Genomic DNA, 23,351 nt, shown 5'->3' on the forward strand with positions numbered 1-23,351 from the left:
GTTAACTGTAGGTTCTCAAGACACCCCCCCTTTGCAACTTTTTGTGCTATAAAACCGTTTTCCTGGAGAGCTGGGGGGCTGGTCTCCAGCCCATGTTAGGAGAGAGAGCTTCTGATCAGCTTTGTGTTCACAAATGCAAGCTTGCTTTAATTTGATCTAAAATTGGAGCCGGTCTTTTCTTTGCGTCAGGGTTCAACAGACAGCCCGCCTAATCTTAGTCCCACCGGCAGGTTTTCTTGCTAGCTAGCGCCGGAAGGCGGTTCGCGCCACCGCCCCTTCCTGCCGCCTGGCTTTGCTTTGAGTCCCAAGCCGATCAGGCACCCCTGGTGCACGCTACTGCACCGCTCGAGCTCGCCCATTTCCGTTCCAGAAAAGGACGTCTTTCGGAAGGCGCCATCCAACAGCGACAGCTGACTTTGGGCCGGAGAGATCCAGTCTGCGCCAGCCCCGAGGCGCGAGGGCGGGGCCAGCAGGGACCCCCTGCCCACGTCAGAGCCCGCGCTCCTCTGCGGGGCGTGTCTCTCCCTCCCCATCTCGCGTTGCCGCGCGCCCCGGGGGCGGCTCCTGGCGCTCACGCCTTCCGCGCACGCCGGCGCGTCCGCCGATTGGCCCCCCGGGCCAGGGTCCCTAAGGCTGAACGCACCTCCCCCCGAGATTTCCCGCCAGCCGGAGCCGCGAGGTGGATGCGGAGCCTTTAAGCAATCCGCCCGTAGAACGGTTGGGCCTCGCCTACCGTCGCTATGTCGCGACAAAGCACCCTATACAGCTTCTTCCCTAAGTCTCCAGCGTTGAATAATGCCAACAAGGCCCCTACCAGGGCCTCACGCGATAGCGGCGGTGCTGCTGCGGCGGCTACCCGGGCCTCCCCTTCCCCTGGCGGGGATGTGGCCCGGAGCGAGGCTGGGCCTGGGCACAGGCCCTTGGGGTCCTCCGCGTCGCCTCCTGAGGCGAAGAACCTCAACGGAAGGCTGCGGAGGTCGGCAGCGCCCGCAGTCCCGGCCAGGTAGCGGGGCGGCGGTGGGGCCCTGAGCTCTTGGGAGGCTGGTCGCTGGGGCTTGGGGGCAGGGCGGCTGTGTGGGCCTGGTCCGGGACTCGGAGGAGCTGGGCCTACGGCATCTAGAATTCAGGGGTTGCGTTTGTACCACTTAGGGACAGTGTAGTTTGTAAACAGCATAGGAGGAGATAAGTCTGCTGGAGGAAAGGTTGGTGGGGAGGCGCGCAGAGTTAAGACTTTGGAGGAAGACTTTGGACCCTTTTCACTAGGCTGGGGGCCGGGGGAGGAAGAGCAGCTGCACGAAGCTCGGGGTTGGGAGGAGATGAGGGAGATGGGAGTACGGGGGTGGGGCCGGAGGAGAAAGGCGCTTTGCTCGCCTGGTGCGCGGCGCGGGGGAGGGGAGGAGGGATGCCTGCCAGGAGGTCGGACGCCTGCAGCTGTGAGGCTAGGGCTGCAAAGTATGTAGCGCGAGAAGTTTTCTAGTTCAGAGCGGGAACAGAGACTTGGGGATCCTGGAGATGGTCGAAGTACACCGTTAGGTGTAGATAAGAGCCCCCAACACCTAGACGCCCTGGGGTCTGCTGGCCCTCAGCCGGGAGAGGCGGGGAGTGAGGGGTGGAAGCTGGATGAGCGCCGGGGGCGTGTCCTGCGGCCCGAGGGGCCTGATTGGGTAGAGTGAGGTTGGGAGGGCGGGGCAGGGTGTGAAGCGCTGCCAGGGCTGGGATCCCGCAGGGTCCTCTCGTAGCTGAACAGCTTATGCACAGACACAAATAAAGATGGCAAGAAGCGGTTCTGGAGCACGTGGAAGTTCGTGTCGAGTGAAAAAAATGTTATTTTAAAAAATAATTTCCGATTCCATGGGAGGGTAGAGTACCTAATTTCGGAGTTGATGGTGGGCCTTGCTTGGCAAGAATGTGTGGACGCGGCTGTGGGGGAGTCTGCCCGGAGGTGGCCTCTTCGCTTTCTGGGTAGTTCGGTGCTGTACCAGTGCTTGGCTGGTCCTTTATTGGGACGGCGGGCGACATTTTGAAAAGCTCGCTTTTGCTGTATAACAGAGACTGTTAGCCACAAAATGTAATGGTAGACGCTTGAACGGATGAAGAAATGAAGGCTTAAAAACAATTGAGGATCAGAGAGCTAGTTAGTGGTTCTGCGTATTGATTTCAGATGTTCTGTTTAAGATGTCCTACAGGAATTCTCAGGTTTTTCAAAGTCTAACACAGCGATATTCTTTTGTGTGGTGGTGGGGGTCGATTCCAGGGCCTCAGTTACCCTCTTTATTTTCGGTACTGGTAAAACCAGGGGCGCTTTACTGCTGAGCTTCATTCCGGTCCTGTTTTAATTTAAATTTTTTTTTTCTGAGACAGAATCTCGCCAATTTGCTGAGGCTGGCCTCCTGCTCTTGCCTCTGAGTCGCCAGGATTAAGGCGTGACCACCAAAAAAAATTTTACCCTTTTATGTTTTTAATATTTGAGCTCTTTAATTTTTATTTATTTATGTATTTGCGGTGCTGGGGGTTGAACTTGGGGTCTTATGCATGCTAGGCAAGCGCTTACGTGCTCTGCCACTTGATCTACAATACCAGTCCAGGATTATCCTCCTAAGTGACCCTTTCCAGCTGTTTAAATATAAGTTGTGGACTGGGGTGTAGGTCAGTGGTAGAGCACTTGCCTAGAGTGCAAGACTTTTGGTGTCATCCCCAGCACCTCAAAAGCAAACCAACCTTATAGTTTGTATTAGTTGAATCTACTTGTGGGAAACAGTTATCATCCACCATGGCTCTTCATGGGAAAAATGCATGATGTGTTGATTATTCAAGCATGAGTTGATTCCTCTGGCATCCAAACTAAAAGATTACATTTATTGGCTTGTGATTTTTGTGTGAGTGTGTATGCGCGCTAGGGATTGAACCCACGGGTGCTTAACCATTGAGCAGTATCCCCAGCCTTTTTAAAAAATTTTGAGACAGAGTCTAGCTTAGTTGATTAGGGCCATACTAAGTCACTGAGACTGGCTTTGAACTGCTTCCGCCTTCCGAGTCACCAGGATTTCAGGCATGCATATCTGCGCTTGGTCATTTATTGTAAGTTGTACTTTACATATGTGTTGCACAGAATTTATTTTTTATTTTTTGAGGTCTACATTCAAGATTGTATATACTTGATCTCCCATGATGGAGACAGACTCCAGGAGATGGGCATTTAAAGATTTGCCCTTTATTTCAACAAATATTCATGTACCTACTCTACCAAGCACAATATTAGACATTGTGGATCCTGTATGAAACGGTGAACAAGACAAGCGAAGAAGCTGACCTGGAACTCCAGCAGAGCTCTGTAAAATGAAACCAGAAGGGCAAACAGGGCCAGCCAGATTATGTCTTGGACCAGAGTGGGAATCTGGCTGTGAAAGAGAACCTTCAAATTGTGGGTGGAATGAAGGAAGGAGAACAGAGCTTGGAGAAGATATCAGGGGTCCAATCAATAGGCTGATGAGGTCTGCAAAGACATTTCTATTTGTTCTGAGACTTGGTTGAAAGCTTTAAGATGTTGGGCATCTTTTAATGGTTGTCAAAGTCTTTTTCCATTCTTCCCTACCACCTTATCAGTTAATGTGTAATGCAGATATCTTCCATCCTGAATGGTCCCTTTAATTTGTGGCATCTTTTGGTGAACTGAAATTGTGGAATATAACTTTGAGTCATTCCCAGTCTATTTTGTATTTTATTTAGAGACAGGGTCTCACTGAGTTGCTTAGTACCTTGCCTTTGCTGAGGCCCTTGGGGGGCGGGATACTGCCACTTGAACCCAGAGGCACTTTACTCACTGAGCCATATCCCCAGCCCTTTTAATTCTGAGACAGTCTCACTGAGTTGCTTAGGGCTGGCCTTGAACTTGAGATTTTCCTGCCTCAGCCTCCAGTGTTCTTGGGGTTACAGGTGGATGCCACTGTGCCTGGCACAAAAAAAATCTTTTTGTATGCCTCTGTTCCCATCATAGATCAGATGGGGTATGTCAGAACTGACAAATCTTTTTATTTTAAAGAGTTTTTACAGTAAACTGTACCAGTTGTAGGTATTTTTCCTGAGAATTTACATGGTTAAAATATTTATATCAATATATTCCAAATAATATCACACAATGAGAGTAAACTTTAAACCTTTTACAGAAATATTTGGATTTGGACTCAAGATTTAGCAACTTTTTAAAAATTGATTTTGATTATTTTATCTGAAAGTTCACTTGGGCTGGGGATTATAGCTCAGTTGGTTGAGTGCTTGCCTTGTATGAACAAGGCCCTGGGTTTGATCCCCAGCGCCACACACACACACAAAAAAAAAAAAAAAAAAGAAAGAAAGAAAGAAAGAAAAAGAAAAAAATGAAAGCTTACTCTTTTGGGGGACATGGCATTTTATTTTATTTAAGATTGGTTTGTATATATGAAAGCTTTTTTTTGTTGTTGTTGTTATTTCTGTGTGTTTTTTTTTTATACCAGGAATTGGACCCAGGGGCTCTTAACCACCATCCCCAGCCCTTTTAAAATATTTTATTTAGAGACGGGTCTCCCAGAGTTGCTTGGGCCCTTGCTATGTTGCTGGGGCTGGGTGCAAACTATCCTCCTGTCTCAGCCTCCCAAGCCGCTAGGATCACAGTGTACACCATCATGCTGGAATATGAAAGCTTAAAAGCTTTTAAAATTTTTTTTGAGCTGTTAGCTTTTCCCCTTTCCTATCTTTAAAATCCCAAGCATACCAAAAACTTTTTAAGATAAATTATGACTCTAAAAAAACACTTGTAAAATCACAATGTAATTTTATTTATATCATAAGATAATTTTAATGTTTTGCATTTCATCTTGGGCTTTGGGATGAATCAAGGTATTTTTTAATTACTTGGGGGTTGTGAGTTGGCTTTGGCTTTGATATTTTCCACTTGTTTACTCTGCATAGGACTAAGAGGATCCATATTAATACATTCTAGTTAAATGAAAAGAGAAAGATATTAGGATTGGCTGAAAATGTAGCCAGATATTAAACTACAGTAAAATTAACAGAAGACTGATAAAGAGACATAAAGTTTTAAGAGAGCCAGTTTTATAGTTCTCTGACTTTACAAGATTGTTTGGGCTCTTACGACTGAGTATATATAGCAGATTTCACTTCCTAGCAAATTCCAACTCTGATCCTATTTTATATTATATTTACATATATCAGTATGTATTGTTGATAGAAAAATCCAAATATTAGTGGGGTAGCACACACCTGTAATCCCAGCAGCTCGGGAGACTGAGTCAGGAGGCATATCACCCCCACACCCCGGCCCCAGAAAGAAGAAAAATCCCAATACTTGCAAATATTAAAATATGTTCCATTTATTTTGGCCCTTTGAAAATCGCACAATAGAGGCTGGGGATGTTGCTGAGGGATAGAGTGCTTGCTTACTATGCTCAAGGCCCTGGGCTTGATCCCCAGCAGAATATACACAGGTATGCATACAGATACATACACACATGTTGATTAAAGAAAAATTTTGAGACATGTTTGAATCTTTAGTTTTATTAAGTTGCTTGATTTCTCTTTTTGGCTTGTAACCCACTGTTTCCTAGGCTGGGTTTTTTTTTGTTGTTGTTGTTACTGGGACTTCATTAAGTTCCTGAGCCTCTGGAGCTGTGGAATTACAGGTATGTGCCACTTTGCCTGAGTCAACTCAGTCAGGTACTGGGGATTAAGCTCAGGGGCACTCGATCCCTTAGCCACATCTCCAGCCCTATTTTGTATTTTATTTAGAGATGGTGTTTCACCAAGTTGCTTTAGTTCCTGGCTTTTGCTAAAGCTGGCTTCGAACCCTTGCTCTTCCTGCCTCAGCCTCCTGGGCTGCTGGGATTATAAGCGTGTGCCACTGTGTCCAGCTCTCAGTCACTCTTTTTTATTTTTTAGTCTTGGGTGGACTCAATATCTTCATTTTATTTTTATGTGGTGCTGAAGATCCAACTCAGTGCTTGTGCATGCTAGGCAAGCGTTCTATCTCTGAGCCACAACCCAGCGCTGAGTCACTCTTAATTGAGGATACAAAGGAATTTTATGAGGAAGGTTTGTCAATCTCACATTTTTGCTCAGGTCATTTAATTTTTTCAGAAGCTGCTGTGACAATCTTTTTTGCCTTTCATAATAGGCTAAATAGAATTTCACCAGGTTTAGGACAAACTTGATGTACATTCTTGCCAGGTCTGGTGGTCCTGTCTCAAAATAAAAAAGGCTAGGGATGTAGTTCACTTGTAGGGTACATGTGGATTCAGTCCTCAAAACTGCAAAGAAAAGTATGTTTTTTTTTTGGTGGGGGGGGCATGGTAGTCTCAACTCTGGGACTGAGGCTGAGGTGGGAGGCCGATGAGCTGGGAAGGAGTTCTAGCTACTAGCCAGGGCAACACAGCAACAACCAAAAATGCAGTTCTTTTTCTTTTTTCTTTTTTTCTTTTTTTTGGGGCAGGGTAGAGTTTAGGGGATTGAACTCAGGGGCACTCAACCCCTGAGCCACATCCCACATCCCCACCCCTATTTTGATTCTTATTTATTTATTTTTTTTTAAATTTGCTTTTTTTAATATTTATTTTTTAGTTTTCGGCGGACACACTTGTTTGTATGTGGTGCTCAAGATCGAACCTGGGCTGCACGCATGCCAGTAGAGCACGCTACCGCTTGAGCCACATCCCCAGCCCCCCCGCAAAAATGCAGTTCTTTTATGGTGCTGGAGATCAAACCCAGGGCTCTGTGCATATTGAGCTCTACCACTGAGGTATCCAGCCCTAAGAAGTGCATTTGTCAATCTCTGATGCATTAACTCCATTTCTAACCCTGTAGACATATGCAAAATGAAATAGCTGCTGTCCAGTTGGGTCCCTCTTTGGTCCTTAGTTTACATAACTAAGTTCAGACAGGGAGGAGGGAGAGAAAGGCTCCTACACATAATCATTTTCAGTTTTAGGGACCAAGAACACTTTGTAAACCTCAGTCCATATTTGGTCTCAGTATTTTAAAATTTCAACACACCAAGGGGAGAACTGCCTCCTCCTGGCCTGTGATCAAGTTAAAGCTGCACTGTATACACACCAAAACCTTACTGTAGTTTCCATTTCTAAAGGAATTTAGTTGCCATTAAATTATTCAGATAGGCTTGAACTAATGACTGTCTTTTTTTTTTTTCAGGAGTTGGGGGTACCAGGGATTGAACTTGGGCACTCAACCACTTAGCCACATCCCCAGCCCCATTTTGTATTTTATTTTGAGACAAGGTCTTCCTGAGTTGCTTAGGGCCTTGCTAAATTGTTGAGGCTGGCTTTGAACTCATGATCCTCCTGCCTCAGCCTCTTTAGCCCCTAGGATTACAGGCATGCTTCACTGCACCCAGCTCCAGTGACTAAACCCTTCCTTCCTTCAGAAAAATATGGCTTCATCAATACACGTTTGAAGCCTGAAATATGCTTCATGTGGTGAGATGTGTTCATTGCCATTTATTTGCTCTGTCTGGCTAATGTTTCAGAAGTTAACTGGCAGGTTTCAGATTCTTTAGCAGTAGAATAAAGCGGTACAGCTTAGGGAAAAAAATTATTTTATAAAACTGCACAAAGAAGCTTGGGAACATAGTATTCCATGTGGCGATAGTAGGTTTTGTTTTTGTTTTTCTTGTTAACTGATATGTTAGGAGGAAACAGCTATGGTAGAGTTTTGAATTGTGAAGGCAAAGCTTTCTGTTGAAGATAACGTAAGTGTTGAGGCAGGCAATATTCATAAACTTGCACAGGCTCCTGAGAAGGATATAAGCTGAAATCATATATCTGGTCTTATGTCTCTTCTAATTATTCTAACCTGAAGTTTTCTGTTTCTGTATTTATGTGGCCCCCTCCCCCCCTTTTTTCTACTTTGTTTTCTTTGAATTGGGAATTGAGTCCAGAGCCTGGAATGTACTTTCACTGAGTTATATATAACCCCAGCTCTACATTCAAATTTTTGGAGAAATAAATATTGTTTTCATAATTGGCTAAATCATGTTGTGTCAACTGTCTGCTTTTCAGAAGTGTGAAAAATTTTGTTTGTAATGTGCTTATTTTAATTTCATAGTTCTTCAATAAAGACCTCTAAGCAGGTATAGAGAATCTTCATGTTTAATACACTTAGTGATTATCAGCTGTTTGTGGCCTTTCCATTACTGTGGGTCTCTTTTATAGTTTCTTACCTAGAGTCTTTGCTTTTTCCCTGTTCCTTCCTCTCAAAGAAGAGCCTTCATGGCTAAATCATTGTCATGCCTTACCCCCACCAGCCATCCTGGGGATTGAACTCAGGGCCTCAAACATGATAGGCAAGTGCTCTATCACTGAGGTATATTCCCACCCCACTTCCCCTTTTTTAATTTTGAGACAGGTCTCACCAGGTTGTCTGGATTGACCTCTGAACCTCAGCCTCTGGTGTAGCTAGGATTATAGGTGTATGCATTATGTCTAGCTATAAGTTGGCTGTTATGAAGAATGTATGTTTTCTAATTTTGTAGGCTTATATATTCACTGTTTTTGGCACATTGGGCATTTATTGACTTAAGTTTTTCCATCGAACTAGGAGATAGAGGATGGTAGAATGCTAGGTAGCTTCTGGAGTGTTTGGATTACATAGGTGCTTAACTGGAAACAGATTCTAAACAAAGTCTAATGTTACATAATTAATTAGCTAAAGGTATGTTTTATATTAATGAAGTCTGTGTCTTTACCCTGCCAACATCATTTTATCAGAACTCTTCCGGAGTTTGCTTTTTTCAGCCAGAGATTGAACACAGGGGTGCATAACCATTGAGAAACATATACAGATCTTTATTTATTTAGTGACAAGATCTCACTAAGTTGCTGAAGCTGGTTTTGAACTTGTGATCCTCCTGCCTTAGCCTTACTGAGCTGCTGGGATTTTAGGCTTGCACCATTGGGCCTGGCTCTTTCATGGTTTTTGAACTTTGATTCTGAGAAGTAGTTTCTTACTTCAATACCAGAATTTTTTGTATTTGTCTTAAAACTTAAAAAAAAGCATCATATTAGTTTATTTTACTTTTTATTTATAGGTAATTGCCTTTGAAGTAATTCAATATTAACTAACTCATATATTTTCTTTTGGCAACAGTTCTTGTGACTTCTCACCAGGTGATTTGGTTTGGGCCAAGATGGAGGGTTATCCCTGGTGGCCTTGCCTGGTTTACAACCACCCCTTTGATGGAACATTCATACGCGAGAAAGGGAAATCAGTCCGTGTTCATGTACAGTTTTTTGATGACAGCCCAACAAGGGGCTGGGTTAGCAAAAGGCTATTAAAGCCATATACAGGTAAGAGTCATTGTGGGGATGTGTGCATGCACATGAGAGAGTTTGTGTTTAGCCAAGATTTTGTTTTGTTTTGGCAGTATTTGGGATTAAACCCTGGGTTTTATGCATGCCAGGCAAGCACTCTATCACTGCCTATATTTTTATTTTATTTTGAGACAGGGTATCACTAACTTGCCTTGGCTGGTTTTGAATTTGTAATCCTCCTGCCTCAGCCTCCTAAGTCGCTGGGATTATAGAATGTGCCATCACACCTGGTTTGGGATTTTTATTTCTGTACTTGGATGAGTTACAGCAGTTAAAAGCTTTTAAAGGGAAAATGATCTCATTGAAATTAGTAACCAAAAAAGGAAATTCAAACACGAGAAAGGTAAACTGCACCATCTTGAAGGAACCTATTAAAACACAGATAATGTGAACAGGATATAAGGCATGGATCAGTGACATTTTTTATGACAGAGATGCACACTAGCCTTCAAAACTGTCACCCACGAGCACATCTGAGTTGAGTTTTACACCAAAATTCTAGAACCATAACTTTTTCCCAAGGCCAAGCTTTATCGCACGTGAGCAGTCCTGCATAGTTAGCCTTACTTGGTGTACCCTTAGTATATACTGTGCATACAAAATATGATTTCAGAATATTGCCCACTATACAGTAGGGCATGAACAAATCCTTGTCTTTGATCTTCAGACGTTTTAATATGTTGTTTAGCTCCATTCTGTAGAATCAGAATGAGGGTAGATTTCCCAGAGATACCTAGGAATCAAAACCTTTGTTCATGTGCTCATCCTACAGAAGGTGGAGGAGATTGAAGATAGCTAAAGATATATACAGAATGGGTGGAAAATCAGGGAATTTTGATTCTTTCTGTCTTCTCTAATTTGTTCTATAAACTTGGCCAACTGACCAAAGTAAATTATTTCCTGATACTTTACTCATACATTAAATGAGGTTTCTTCAGGAATAGTTTTGAGCTTTTAAAAAAGCCTGTGCTGAATGACTTAAAAAGAGATCAAGAAAATGTTAACTCTTATATTGTCATTATTTTATAAAATTATTCCTGTACATAGTGTTCTTTGCCCTGTGTGTGATGCATGTGATATGTTGAGGCTTGCGTGTGATATGTTAGGGATTGAACCCAAGATTTCATGTATGCAAGGCAAGCACTGTACCACTGAGTATACCACCAGCCCTGCTCTTTGCCTTTTAAAATTCTCAGTTGCTGAGCTGGGGATGTAGCTTGGTTTACCTAGCATGCACAAGGTCCCAGGTCCAAAACCTAACCCTGTTTTTTTTAAAAAAAGATAGCATTGTTTCAGTGCATGCATATTATTCACTTGAGAGGCATGGGTGAAAAATAGTTTGCCTTTTTTTTGTTGAATTTTTGCCTTAGATTTGTAGAGATTGTATCAAGTGTTCTGGAACAATTTTATCTCTAGATAGGTTGGGGGGACTGGAGGGGGTGGTGCATGGAGTGCAGCTGCATTAAGCATTTTGGGAAAAGTTAAGATTCACTATCCAGTTTATCTTGCTCATACCTTTAGTGCACCTCTTCTGAAAATTGGAGAAATGAGCTGGGCACAGTAGTGCATGCCTATCATTCCAGCAATTCTAGAGGCTGAGGGAGGAGGATCACACAAGTTTGTGGCAAGCCTCAGCAACTTAGCAAGCCCCAATCTCAAAATAAGAAGGGCTAGGGATGTAGTTCAGTGGTAAAGTGCCCCTGGGTTCAATTCCTAGTACCAAATAGAAAAAAAGAGGGCTGGAATTGTGGCTCAATGGTATAGCGCTTGCCTAGCATGTGGGTTCAATTCTTGGCACCACATACAAATCAATAAATAAATAAAATTAAAAAATTCATCAGCAACTAATAAAAATGTTTTAAAAAAAAGGGAGAGAGAGAGAGATGGGAAATCGTAGCTTTAATTTGTTTTAGGTAACATGTAAAGTTGCTTGTTCTGTTGAAATACTATGATTTGGATATGTTTGATTCAGACATTAGGGTTTTTTTTTTCCCAATAATGATTATAAGAACAGAGACATTTCCATTTCTAGCTGTGTCCCTTGGGAAAGAAATAATTTATAATATTATATTTGTGATCCTCTGTACCTAACCTTTTGCTGAGTGGATAGAAGTGTCATTTAATAATTCAATGAAACTGTTTTTTGGTGGCACTAGGGATTGAACTCTGGGCCTCATATAAGGCTAGACAAGTGTTCTACCACTGAACCACACCCCAAGCCCTATGAAATGAATTTTACATGAGAGAAAAACAATTCCTGTTTAGGTGCTGTTTTGGCCACATGGAAAGATTTTACTTTAAAACAGATTTTTTGGGGAGTACCAAGGATTGAACTCAGGGGCATGGGATAAAGTTATCCCAGCCCCCTTTTAAATTTTTTTTTATTTAGAGACAGGGTCTCACTAAGTTGCTGAGACTGGCTTTGAACTTGCGGTTTTCTTGCCCGAGTCTCCCGAGCCACTGGAATTAATGCTAAAACATAATTTTGAAAGGTGCATTTTGATACTCTTGTGGGGGAAAATTTTTTTAAACATATTCATAGTGTGAACTAGATTACAGTCCCAAAATGGTAGGTCCTTTACAGTTAATTTGATTATTCATTTATTTTATTTAAATATGTGGAATCTGACTATCTTTGGCTCTCAGACCACATGTACAGGTCTTGCTTTACATAAAGAGGTGTCCCATGCCTGTTTAGGGCCTTGGTCTGGTCTTAAAAGCATTAGAAGATTGACTTTTAAATGAGAGGTTCTTGGTAACCCAACAGGGTGATTTTAAGGAGGTAAAGTTGGGGATTTCAATTTCATTGGTAGTTTTCTCCTGAAAGTTTTCTTCCTGTGAATAATGGGACATTAAAAATTATACTGGGTTGTTACCATTCTTTTTTTCTTTTTTAATAGTACTTGGGATTGAACCCAGGGTCTTGTGTATGCTAAGGCAAATGCTTAATCACTAAATCACATCTCAGCCCTTCTTTTGAGACATGGTCTTGCTAATTATACATTTCCCCTGCTGGCCCAGAACTACAGGCCAATTAACTAGGATTAGGGGAGCACATCACCATACCTAGCTGATTGTTGTCATTCTTGTTCATTTGGGCAAATGTTGTAATTGAGCCAACTGTCCAGTAAATTCTTATTTATAAATACATTTCTTTCTTTTTTTTAATAAATCCATTTTAGGTTCAAAATCAAAGGAGGCCCAGAAGGGAGGCCATTTTTACAGTTCAAAGCCTGAAATACTCAGAGCAATGCAACGTGCAGATGAAGCCTTAAATAAAGACAAGGCTGAGAGGCTTGAATTGGCAGTTTGTGATGAGCCCTCAGAGCCAGAAGAGGAGGAAGAGATGGAGGTGGAATATTACATTTAATTGTTATTTCTGTTAAAAGGGTGATGGGGAAAATGGTATGGGGAGGGATATACTAATGTGATAATCCCTTCTTTGGTACTGGGGATTGAACCCAGGAGCCCTTTACCACTGAGCTATCTCTTGGCCTTTTTGTTTGTTTGTTTTTTAACTTTGAGACAGTTTTGCCAAGTTGCTGAGGCTGGCCTTGAATTTGCCATCCTCTTTCCTCAGCCTCCTAGTTGCTGGGATTATAGGCATGTGATATCATACCCAGTTTAGAAGTTACACACATGCATGTGCGTGCAGTGTGCACACATTTCTGTACTTTCTTGGGAGGTTAGGTTAGGTTACATAGAATTTCAACTACTAGTGTCCTTTTTTTTTAAAGTCTGCTAGCAGGACAAGGCATATGTTATAAGAGGTAGTATGTTTTGTTAAGTAGAAAGGAACAGTAAGGACATGTTCATAAAATTGGTCATGGAGTCTAGTAGGCTTCTATATGAGGGTGTAGTCATGCCATGGTAATTAAAATTCTCTAGGTTTATGCTTTTAGTTCTAATATTTTTTGTGGGGTGGGTACATTACCACTGAAGTCACATCCCCAACCTTGTTTATTTTTTGAGACAGAGTCTCACTAAGTTGCTTAGGGCCTCACTAAGTTTCGGAGGTTGGTTGCAAATATTATTATTATTATTATTATTATTATTTGTATCTTGCATTGGTAAAAGTAGATTTCAAATAACTTTGGAATATAACATTTGTTTCAACTGAATTAAAACTGTTAAAGAAATTAACAAAGAGCTAATTTAAAACAAACAAGATCATCATTCCATAGGAAAATAATGAGCTGCATCTCAAAGGAGATTCTAACTAAGTTCAATTTTGTTCTGTTCCTTTTTCTTGTAGTTGAGAAAGGGAATAAGCAAGTTTACATAGTATTTTAATTGTAAGATTGAGATTAGGGAACAGTTAACCCTAATACTACTCTACATGTGTAAGAGATCTATGGTAGGACAGTGTGCCATGCCCAAGATGATATAGCTGGTTTGTGGAAGAGCAAGCATTAGAATCAGTATAGATTACTAATTGTTTTCTTGCTAAAGAATGCATAAAGTGGTTTTATAAAATGTCTATTTATTAGGAGGAGAGGTGATCCTGAAATAAAGCTGTCAGATAAGGGGAAATTAAAATTATTTTTACAGTCTTGACTATTAATAAGGATATAACTTACTAGTCTTTGGTACATGTTCATGCTAAAGCTTAATTTTTGTTGTATAGGATAGAACTCCCATGACAGCAATCAATCCTGTAGTGACACACTTGTTTTAATGTATGCACTCTCCTACTGTTTTTAAATACCTTTCCTTGTTTGGCAGGTAGGTGCAACTTATGCATCAGATAAGAGTGAAGAAGATAATGAAATTGAGAGTGAAGAGGAAGTGAAGCCTAAGATGGAAGGATCTAGGCGAAGTAGCCGGCAAGTAAAAAAAAGGAGGGTTATATCAGACTCTGAGAGTGACATTGGTGGCTCTGATGTGGAATTCAAACCAGATGCTAAGGAGGAAGGAAGCAGTGATGAAATAAGCAGTGGAGTGGGGGATAGCGAGAGTGAAGGCCTGGACAGCCCTGTCAAAGTTGCTCCAAAACGTAAGAGAATGGTAACAGGAAGTAGTGCTTTTAAAAGGAAAAGTTCAAGGAAAGAAATGCCCTCAACCACCAAACGAGCAGCTGGCATTTTATCAGAAACCAAAAATACTTTGAGTGCTTTCTCTGCTCCTCAAAATTCTGATTCTCAAGCCCATGTTAGTGGAGGGGGTGATAATAGTAGTCGCCCCACTACCTGGTATCATGAAACTTTAGAATGGCTTAAGAAGGAAAAGAGAAGAGATGAGCATAGGAGGCGGCCTGATCACCCCGATTTTGATGCATCCACACTCTATGTGCCTGAAGATTTCCTTAATTCCTGTACTCCTGGTATGAGGAAGTGGTGGCAGATTAAGTCTCAGAACTTTGATCTTGTTATCTTTTATAAGGTGGGGAAGTTTTACGAACTGTATCACATGGATGCTCTCATTGGAGTCAATGAATTGGGACTAGTATTCATGAAAGGCAACTGGGCCCATTCTGGTTTTCCTGAAATTGCATTTGGCCGGTACTCAGATTCCCTGGTACAGAAGGGCTATAAAGTAGCACGAGTGGAACAGACTGAAACTCCTGAGATGATGGAGGCACGATGCCGAAAGATGGCACATATATCTAAGCATGATAGAGTGGTGAAGAGAGAAATTTGTAGGATCATTACTAAGGGTACACAGACCTATAGTGTGCTGGAAGGTGATCCCTCTGAGAACTACAGTAAATATCTTCTTAGCCTCAAAGAAAAAGAGGAAGATTCTTCTGGCCACACTCGCATGTATGGTGTGTGCTTTGTTGATACTTCCCTGGGAAAGTTTTTCATAGGTCAGTTTTCAGATGATCGTCATTGTTCCAGATTTAGGACTCTAGTAGCACACTATCCTCCAGTACAAGTCTTGTTTGAAAAAGGAAATCTCTCAGTGGAGACAAAGACAATTCTAAAGAGTTCATTATCCTCCTCTCTTCAGGAAGGTCTGATACCAGGGTCTCAATTTTGGGATGCATCTAAAACTTTGAGAACTCTCCTCGAAGAGGGCTATTTTACTGAAAAACTAAATGAGGACAGTGGGGTAATGTTGCCCCAGGTGCTTAAAGATATGACCTCAGAGTCTGATTCCATTGGGCTGACACCAGGAGAAAAAAGTGAATTGGCTCTCTCTGCTCTAGGTGGTTGTGTCTTCTACCTCAAAAAATGCCTTATTGATCAGGAGCTTTTATCCATGGCTAATTTCGAAGAATATATTCCCTTGGATTCTGACATGGTCAATACAAGATCTGGTGCTAAATTTACTAAAGCTAATCAACGAATGGTGCTAGATGCAGTGACATTAAACAACTTGGAGATTTTTGTAAATGGGACAAATGGTTCTACTGAAGGGACCCTGCTAGAAAGAATTGATACTTGCCATACTATTTTTGGTAAACGGCTTCTAAAACAGTGGCTTTGTGCTCCGCTGTGTAGCCCTTTTGCTATCAATGACCGTTTAAATGCCATAGAAGACCTCATCGTCGTGCCTGACAAAATCTCTGAAGTCACAGACCTTCTAAAGAAGCTGCCAGATCTTGAGAGGCTACTGAGTAAAATTCATAATGTTGGGTCTCCCCTAAAGAGCCAGAACCACCCTGATAGCAGGGCTATAATGTATGAAGAAACTACATATAGCAAAAAAAAGATCATTGATTTTCTTTCTGCACTTGAAGGATTCAAAGTAATGTGTAAAATTATAGGAATTATGGAAGAAGTTGTTGATGATTTTAAGTCCAAAATCCTTAAGCAGGTCGTTACTCTACAGACAAAAAATCCTGAAGGCTGCTTCCCTGATTTGACTTCAGAACTGAATCGATGGGATACAGCTTTTGACCACGAAAAAGCTCGAAAGACTGGACTGATTACTCCCAAAGCAGGATTTGACTCTGATTATGACCAAGCGCTTGCCGACATAAGAGAAAATGAGCAGAGCCTCTTAGAATACTTAGAGAAACAGCGCAATCGAATAGGCTGTAGGACCATAGTATACTGGGGGATTGGTAGGAACCGTTACCAGTTGGAAATTCCAGAGAATTTTACCACCCATAATTTGCCAGAAGAATATGAGCTGAAATCTACCAAGAAGGGCTGTAAACGATACTGGACCAAAACTATTGAGAAGAAGTTGGCTAATCTGATAAATGCTGAAGAACGCAGAGATATATCGTTGAAGGACTGCATGCGGCGACTGTTCTATAATTTTGATAAAAATTACAAGGACTGGCAGTCTGCTGTAGAGTGCATTGCAGTGTTGGGTAAGACTTTGAATAAGTTTGTTGCTCAGACTTGGTTAGTAATGCTGTGTCCTAGTTGTGTATCCCAACAAGGCATATATATTGACATACGTATTTTTGCCTCACTAGGCAACATGACAAGGTTGCCCACAGCGATTTAACTCAAAATTTCCCTTTTTCTCTTTAACCAATTATCTTGCTTTCTTTACTGCATTTTTGTGAGTTCTGGGGATGACCAGAGCCTTATATGCATTCTACCCTGATTTTAAAAAGCCCTGCTTTGTTTGGGTAGGCGTGGTGGTACCTGCTTGCTGTAATCCCGTGTGACTGTGAAGCTGAGGCAGGATGATTTCAAGTTTTAAGACCAGCCTCAGCAATTTAGTGGAACCTTGTCTCAAAATAAAAAATTAATTAGAAGGGTGCAGGATGGTAAAGGACCCCTGGGTTCAATCCCCAGTACAAAAACCCAAAAAGCCCTGATTTGTGTACTTAAAATTTGATAATCTTTAAAAATGTCATAACCAATGAATGTGTCTAGAGATTTTTTTTGTCTTATATTTTAGGTTTATAATTTTCTTTTTTTAAAAATTTGCTTAAAAACAGCAACCATAGTTTTCCTAGATTGTGTGTGTTATGTACATATGATGTATGTATGTATGTATGGGATGGGGTGGAAAGCTCCACCCTAGGACCTTAAGCATGTACTCTGCTACTGAACTACATCCCCTGCCCAACCCATGCCCAAAATTTATCACAGAAAACTGTTTTATCCAATGGTATAGAATAAGTAGCATCCTTCTGTTGTAGTATACTGCACTTAGTAAACAGGTAATTTAAAAATTGTTAGTACAGGTGTTTAAAATTGGTCAATTGATCTAGCTACCAAGATTGAATATCTAAGATGTTAGAGCTTAACTCTCTTGAAGGGAAAAATTCTTAGGCCCAAATCCAAGTTATTTCTAATTCATTAAAGTGTTATAAAACATTACCATTTCCACTCAGTGAAATGCATTTCTGATGACTTTTCAAAGAAGCTGGGTTTGTGCTATCCAGTGGGGGGTCTGAGTTTACCTGTCAAGATCCTCACTCCCCCCAAATGAAGTCTCACTTTTATTTCTTCGACAGATGTCTTAATATGTCTGGCTAACTATAGTCAAGGTGGTGATGGTCCTATGTGTCGCCCAGTGATTCTGTTACCAGGAGAAGACACTCTCCCTTTCTTAGAGCTTAAAGGTTCACGACATCCCTGCATTACGAAGACTTTTTTTGGAGATGATTTTATTCCTAATGACATTCTAATAGGCTGTGAGGAAGAAGAGAAAGAAAATGGCAAAGCTTATTGTGTGCTTGTTACTGGACCGAATATGGGGGGGAAGTCTACACTCATAAGACAGGTAACTTATTCTTATATATCAGAAAGTGCCTGGGGTTGTAGCTCAGTTGTGTGTTTTACAAGCAAGTGTAAGACCCTGGGTTCAACCCTAAGCACCAAATAAAACGGAGGTAGGTTTCAGGTCATGAGGCTCTCTGACTTGGTTGAATAGGATTATGAACGCTTGAAATACTGCAGGTTATATTCCTCTATTTGTTCTTGGTGCTGGCGATTGAACCCAAGGTCTTATAAACACTTAAGTGCATGCATTGCCAGTGCCCACCTTTTGGTAGGAATCCTCGTAAAAGACCCATGGCAGAATTTTTCAGACAGGGATCTACTGGGAACTGCTTTTTTAGGGAAGGCATGATGGCCTTTTTGATTCTCTAGATGTCAGGGGTTGGCCAGCAACCAAGCATTGTTTTCACATTTTAAAAGGTTGTAAAGGAAAAATAGTTTGCTGACTCTCAGAGGTTTAACAGTATGTATAGTGGTTTTCAGCTTTTTGAAAAAATTCTAAAAACCCCAAAACATGGCTACAGAAAATATAGGGGTTGCATTTCCCTGAAGTAGATTGTTTTGATCCAGGATTGGTTCAGCATCTTGAGGAGCTCCTAGAAGGTTGGGATTCACTAGTGTAGTGGGATTAGTATGTAGGCCAGAGGTCCTCAGCATGTTGACACTCCCTAATCCTCGCTTATCATAAATGGAGGTATTATAGGATTGTGAAGATTTTTTTTTTTAAAATAGGGCTAGACTCAGATTCTTAATAAAGGTAATGTATAGGTTGAAACTTCAACACCTTTACCTTCCATGTTCACAGGCTGGCCTGTTAGCTGTAATGGCCCAGATGGGTTGTTATGTACCTGCTGAAGTGTGTAGGCTCACACCAGTTGACAGAGTGTTTACTAGACTTGGTGCCTCAGATAGAATAATGTCAGGTAAGTTGGTTCCCTTTAGCCCCCACAAGCTTTGACAGTTCACTTGGAAGTGGTAAAAGAAATTTTTTTGTGTGTGTTATACAAAGCAGATTGCTTCAGACATTAACATTACTTAGGTTCTAAGGATTTCATAGTTTTTTAGGATGAATCTTTTAAATCATTAAATAGCTTGTGGTAGGTTTGGATACGCCATACAGAGTGAATCTGCTATTAATAAGATTCTTAAAATAATTATCCCTGTGTGATACCATTCTTTTTTTCTAGGTGAAAGTACATTTTTTGTTGAATTAAGTGAAACTGCCAGCATACTTACACATGCAACAGCACATTCCCTTGTGCTTATGGATGAATTAGGTAAGATGTAAAAAAAAAAAGGAGTTTTCATTCAAAATGACTACTTCTCTAGATTATATGAAGGACATCCCTTACATTGCAAGAGATTTTTGATTCCCTGTTAATAAAGGCTTTAGATTTTCTCAGCTTTATTAAAATTATGAGAATACTTTTATTTCACTAATAGGAAGTACTCTTTAAATTCTATTCCCCAAGGGCTGAGAAGCAGACCTATTGTTCTTACTGGGCCTCTCCCCTGTAGTATTCCTTTGTAATTAAAAAGGCAGTTTATAACATGTAGTTTATATCTTCACTTTCACAGGAAGAGGTACTGCAACATTTGATGGGACAGCAATAGCAAATGCAGTTGTTAAAGAACTTGCTGAGACGATAAAGTGTCGTACATTGTTTTCTACCCACTATCATTCATTGGTAGAAGAATATTCTAAAAATGTTGCTGTGCGCCTAGGACATATGGTATGTGCAAACTGTTTATTCAAAAATTATTCACTTTTTTTGAGGATATCAACTGACATTTCAATTGCTAACACATAACATAGCTGATAAAATATTTTTCTTTAAGGCATGCATGGTAGAAAATGAGTGTGAAGACCCAAGCCAGGAGACTATTACCTTCCTCTATAAATTCATTAAGGGAGCTTGTCCTAAGAGCTATGGCTTTAATGCAGCAAGGCTTGCTAATCTTCCAGAGGAAGTCATTCAAAAGGGACATAGAAAAGCAAGAGAATTTGAGAAGATGAATCAGTCACTACGACTATTTCGGTAATTATATTTAGATCCACAACTGGCCTTAAATTTTCTTTTAAAAATGGTAAAGAGGGAGGGATGATGCACTGTGACAAAGTAAAACAAAAACAAAAAACCTCTCTTATTTTTATTTTAAGGGAAGTTTGCCTGGCTAGTGAAAGGTCAACTCTAGATGCTGAAGCTGTCCATAAGTTGCTGAGTTTGATTAAAGAGTTATAGACTACATTGGAAGCCTTGACTTGACAAAGGTGGTAAATTCAGACAACATTATGATCTAATAAACTTTATTTTTTAAAAATGACCATTTTTCCATTTTCTTTCTAGGAAATTAAACCCTTTTAATTCTTACCTACCTTCTACATAATGGTTATTGAATACTCCACAATATATTAAGTCTAGATGTTATGGTACATGCATACACTTTCAGGCTGTTTATACCCACTGTCACCAATACACATAAATGGGGGAGGGGGAGCTATGAAACTGTATAGGGCTGTATATATATATATATATATACTGGTCTCAGCTTAATGCAGGAAATTGTTTTAATTTCCAGCAGTTTTGTCTAAACTGTTCAAAAAAAAACTATGAACAGAGTTCAAATACAGGACTGTTTTGAAGAGACTTTCTAAAGTGTACTTTAAAACATAGTAGTTTTTACCTTTCACAAAACTGAGTTACAAGAATACTTTTTGTTTTACAGTGCATCCCTTCCTAGGAAGTCTCAATAAAACACTCACTTTTTCTAGGGGTGATTTTGAATGCTGCACAGGGAAGGGAAGGAAATAATAGTCTTAACTTTTCTTAAAGGATACCAGAAACATTGCTGGATATAATTTAAGATTAGTGTTTTCTCTTTCATAGAAAGAACGTACATACTGGGACATGAGTACAGTTTACAGCAAGTCTAGGTGTGCTAACAAAACAGGGCACATTCAAGTACAATAAGATTTTGCTTGAAATTAAAAACAAACTACATGAGATTAAAGCATTAAAATCATATTTCTCAATCTGAATACATGTTAAAAAAAAATCAAAAGAAACGCAGAAGTGCTAGCTCACATTTTTACCATATTACAAAAGCAATTGGTACCCATGTCCATAAAAGCAGCAACAAAGCTGCTTGTCTATTGAAGATTACTACTGCAAATTGGACTGCATTCAATGCTAGTTGTAAAAACACCAGCTTTTCAGAAGTTGGTATCTGTACAAAATTGCAGCTTATTTTCTTCACTTCTGTCCCTTCAAAAGTCTTTTACACAGTAATGCTAAAACACCCAGCTTTGAGATCCTGAGTCAATATATTGCCACTTTCTTTTTGGTAGCTTGAGCTTCATAGTGTCAACTGACCTTGTGTATCCATTTTTAATACAGTCTCTTCCTGTAGCATGGGCAAATATTTTAAATCTTCTTCCAAAACAAAACAAAAAAAGTTTTTAAGTTATGGTGTTAGAATGGCAGGACTTTTTCTTTAGGGAAGGAATTCAGTTGTGCTGCAATGTATTAGATTCTATAGGTGGAGCAGAGTCATATAATGTATCTGTATCGTGTGTAGGCTCACCAGCTAATGTACAAGGATTAGACAGTGTTCCAGCACCACAGTCACAGAAAAACCTAAAGCAAAATGAAAACCCAAAAATTAGGAAAGTGAGGGTAAAATAATCGGGTAACATAGCAATAAGTGTGCTACGTACCTATCATGTCTAATAAACTCTACATCATGTCCCTGATGGCACTTCTTAATGCAGTTCACACATATGGCATTTCGATCTGTGGTGTTACAAGTGTGACATCTAAAAAGCAAAACCTTACATTATTCTTTTTGAACATGGCATTAATACAAAACATTGCATGTGGGGGGTGGGGTGTCACCATTCATCTTTGGATTGATTCTAAGAGGGCCAAATCAAGATTTTATGGCTGTAGGTCAGATTTAACTTAAGTGGAATAGGTGATTCTAAAACAAGTCTTTCTGGGCTGAATCAATTTTGGGAAAAGGTACTTCCACATTTGTTACTGGGATCTATCACTTCATGCATATTTTAAAGACTCACTTCATTCATATAATACTGCATTTTTCCTGTTCTAATATAGTCTTTGATTATAGAATTCAATGTGGACAACAAAAGCTTTTTTAAGTTATACCCTCTTTCCATTGGCACGTAGCCAAAAATGCTAGGCACTACTCAATTTTGAAAAGGAAATCGCTATCTTCCCTTTTTCTGATTCACAAATAACTTAGAAATATACCTGTAGAAATCATGCATGGGATAGCTGGTATAACTTGATATTTTATATAAACACTGGCCTCTACTAACAGCCTTTTCTATGGCGTCTTGATTGTTCATTATTTTGTTATCTGTAATAAAAGAAAAAAAGGAGTAAAAAATCTAGAGGATTAAGATTTTAAACAAAGCTAGTCATGATGTAATTAGAAATATGCTTATAAATGGATTTTCCATGTGTAAGATATTCCAACCCAGGAATAAAGAACTATTTTGTTTCAAATAGTTCTCTCTTAAATTTTTGCTAAGTTGGGAGAGTGACAAAAGAATCAAAGTTAAATAAAGGTTTCTGATCATCTTTATATGGCATATCATAGGCATAATAGACTCCAACATACCTTTCATTGTCACATTTACACCAGATGCTAAAAATAAGCCTCCAAATCGGTTGTTAAAAATCTGATTGCCTTCTAATGTTGCAGTTGCATGGTTTGTAATTTCAATACCTAAAGTAAAATTTATAAACAAGTGGATACATAATCACTTTTTTTGTCTAAAGGATAAAATGCAAACATTTTAACTTGAATCACTGACAGTAACATTCTGACAGTCAACTAACTATCCAGCATTTGTTTGTGTGTGGTAGAGGGGTAACTGAACCTCAGGCCTTGCACATGCTAGGTGAGTGCTCCGAGCTACATCCTCCAAAAAAGCTCTCTCAAACTTTTAATTAATTGCCCATAAGTGTGTTTAGATGTAGGTAGTTTACATATTGAAGAGAAAACAGCTACATGGTTATTTTAAATAATTAAAGTAACTTTCACTGGCAATTTGTAGGTCTACTCAAAAAATATATATGAAATATGCTTGGAGTAGACCTACAAGCATGTCTGAAGTGAGAGACCATACTTTTTGTATTCCTAATAATGGTATGAGCCTGCGTGTAGTCTATTATGAAATTAATATTTCATTATTACTATGCAACAGTGAGTGCATAGAGTTGAAGAATTCAGAACTTGGACTAGATTCCTAAGTTATTCACAAGCATTCAGGTACTTCATAACATACCAAAAATTTATGACACTATATAAA

General features: G+C 40.2%; 2 protein-coding genes across 7 annotated transcripts in view; one reads left to right on the forward strand and one right to left on the reverse strand.

The window, feature by feature from the left end:
• Positions 1-552: 552 nt before the first annotated feature.
• Msh6 (mutS homolog 6) lies at positions 553-20,335 on the forward strand. 3 transcript variants are annotated; one of them, XM_076833197.2, is made up of 10 exons: positions 553-1,003; positions 9,151-9,350; positions 12,557-12,726; positions 14,100-16,641; positions 17,746-18,014; positions 18,816-18,933; positions 19,198-19,287; positions 19,589-19,743; positions 19,850-20,049; positions 20,172-20,335. In XM_076833197.2, the coding sequence occupies exons 1-10, from the start codon at positions 741-743 to the stop codon at positions 20,251-20,253; spliced, it is 4,089 nt and encodes a 1,362-aa protein (XP_076689312.1). In that variant the 5' UTR covers positions 553-740; the 3' UTR covers positions 20,254-20,335. The 3 variants fall into 3 exon arrangements, with proteins under 3 accessions (XP_076689312.1, XP_076689314.1, XP_076689313.1); XM_076833199.2 differs by having other exon boundaries at positions 553-992; XM_076833198.2 differs by lacking the exon at positions 553-1,003 and adding an exon at positions 1,417-1,452.
• Fbxo11 (F-box protein 11) overlaps positions 20,302-23,351 on the reverse strand; it is an 88,042-nt gene continuing 84,992 nt past the window's right edge. For all 4 annotated transcript variants that reach the window (XM_076833203.2, XM_076833202.2, XM_076833201.2 and 1 more), the window contains 4 exons: positions 22,658-22,765; positions 22,285-22,393; positions 21,729-21,827; positions 20,302-21,648 (listed from right to left, as the gene is read on the reverse strand). In XM_076833203.2, the coding sequence (XP_076689318.1) occupies positions 21,519-21,648; positions 21,729-21,827; positions 22,285-22,393; positions 22,658-22,765 (446 nt within the window). In that variant the 3' untranslated portion in view covers positions 20,302-21,518. The remainder of the gene's footprint in view (positions 21,649-21,728; positions 21,828-22,284; positions 22,394-22,657; positions 22,766-23,351) is intronic.

This window comes from Callospermophilus lateralis, chromosome 14 (assembly GCF_048772815.1).
Source record: "Callospermophilus lateralis isolate mCalLat2 chromosome 14, mCalLat2.hap1, whole genome shotgun sequence".
Taxonomy (NCBI): domain Eukaryota; kingdom Metazoa; phylum Chordata; class Mammalia; order Rodentia; family Sciuridae; genus Callospermophilus; species Callospermophilus lateralis.

What these genes read in the sequence shown, in the direction of transcription:
- Msh6 (XM_076833197.2), top strand. Translation starts at nt 741, where the DNA reads ATGTCGCGACAAAGCACCCTATACAGCTTCTTCCCTAAGTCTCCAGCG. An exon ending in GCGCCCGCAGTCCCGGCCAG is followed by an intron (nt 1,004 to 9,150) that starts GTAGCGGGGCGG and finishes TTTTGGCAACAG; the next exon opens with TTCTTGTGACTTCTCACCAG. An exon ending in AGAGTGCATTGCAGTGTTGG is followed by an intron (nt 16,642 to 17,745) that starts GTAAGACTTTGA and finishes TTTCTTCGACAG; the next exon opens with ATGTCTTAATATGTCTGGCT.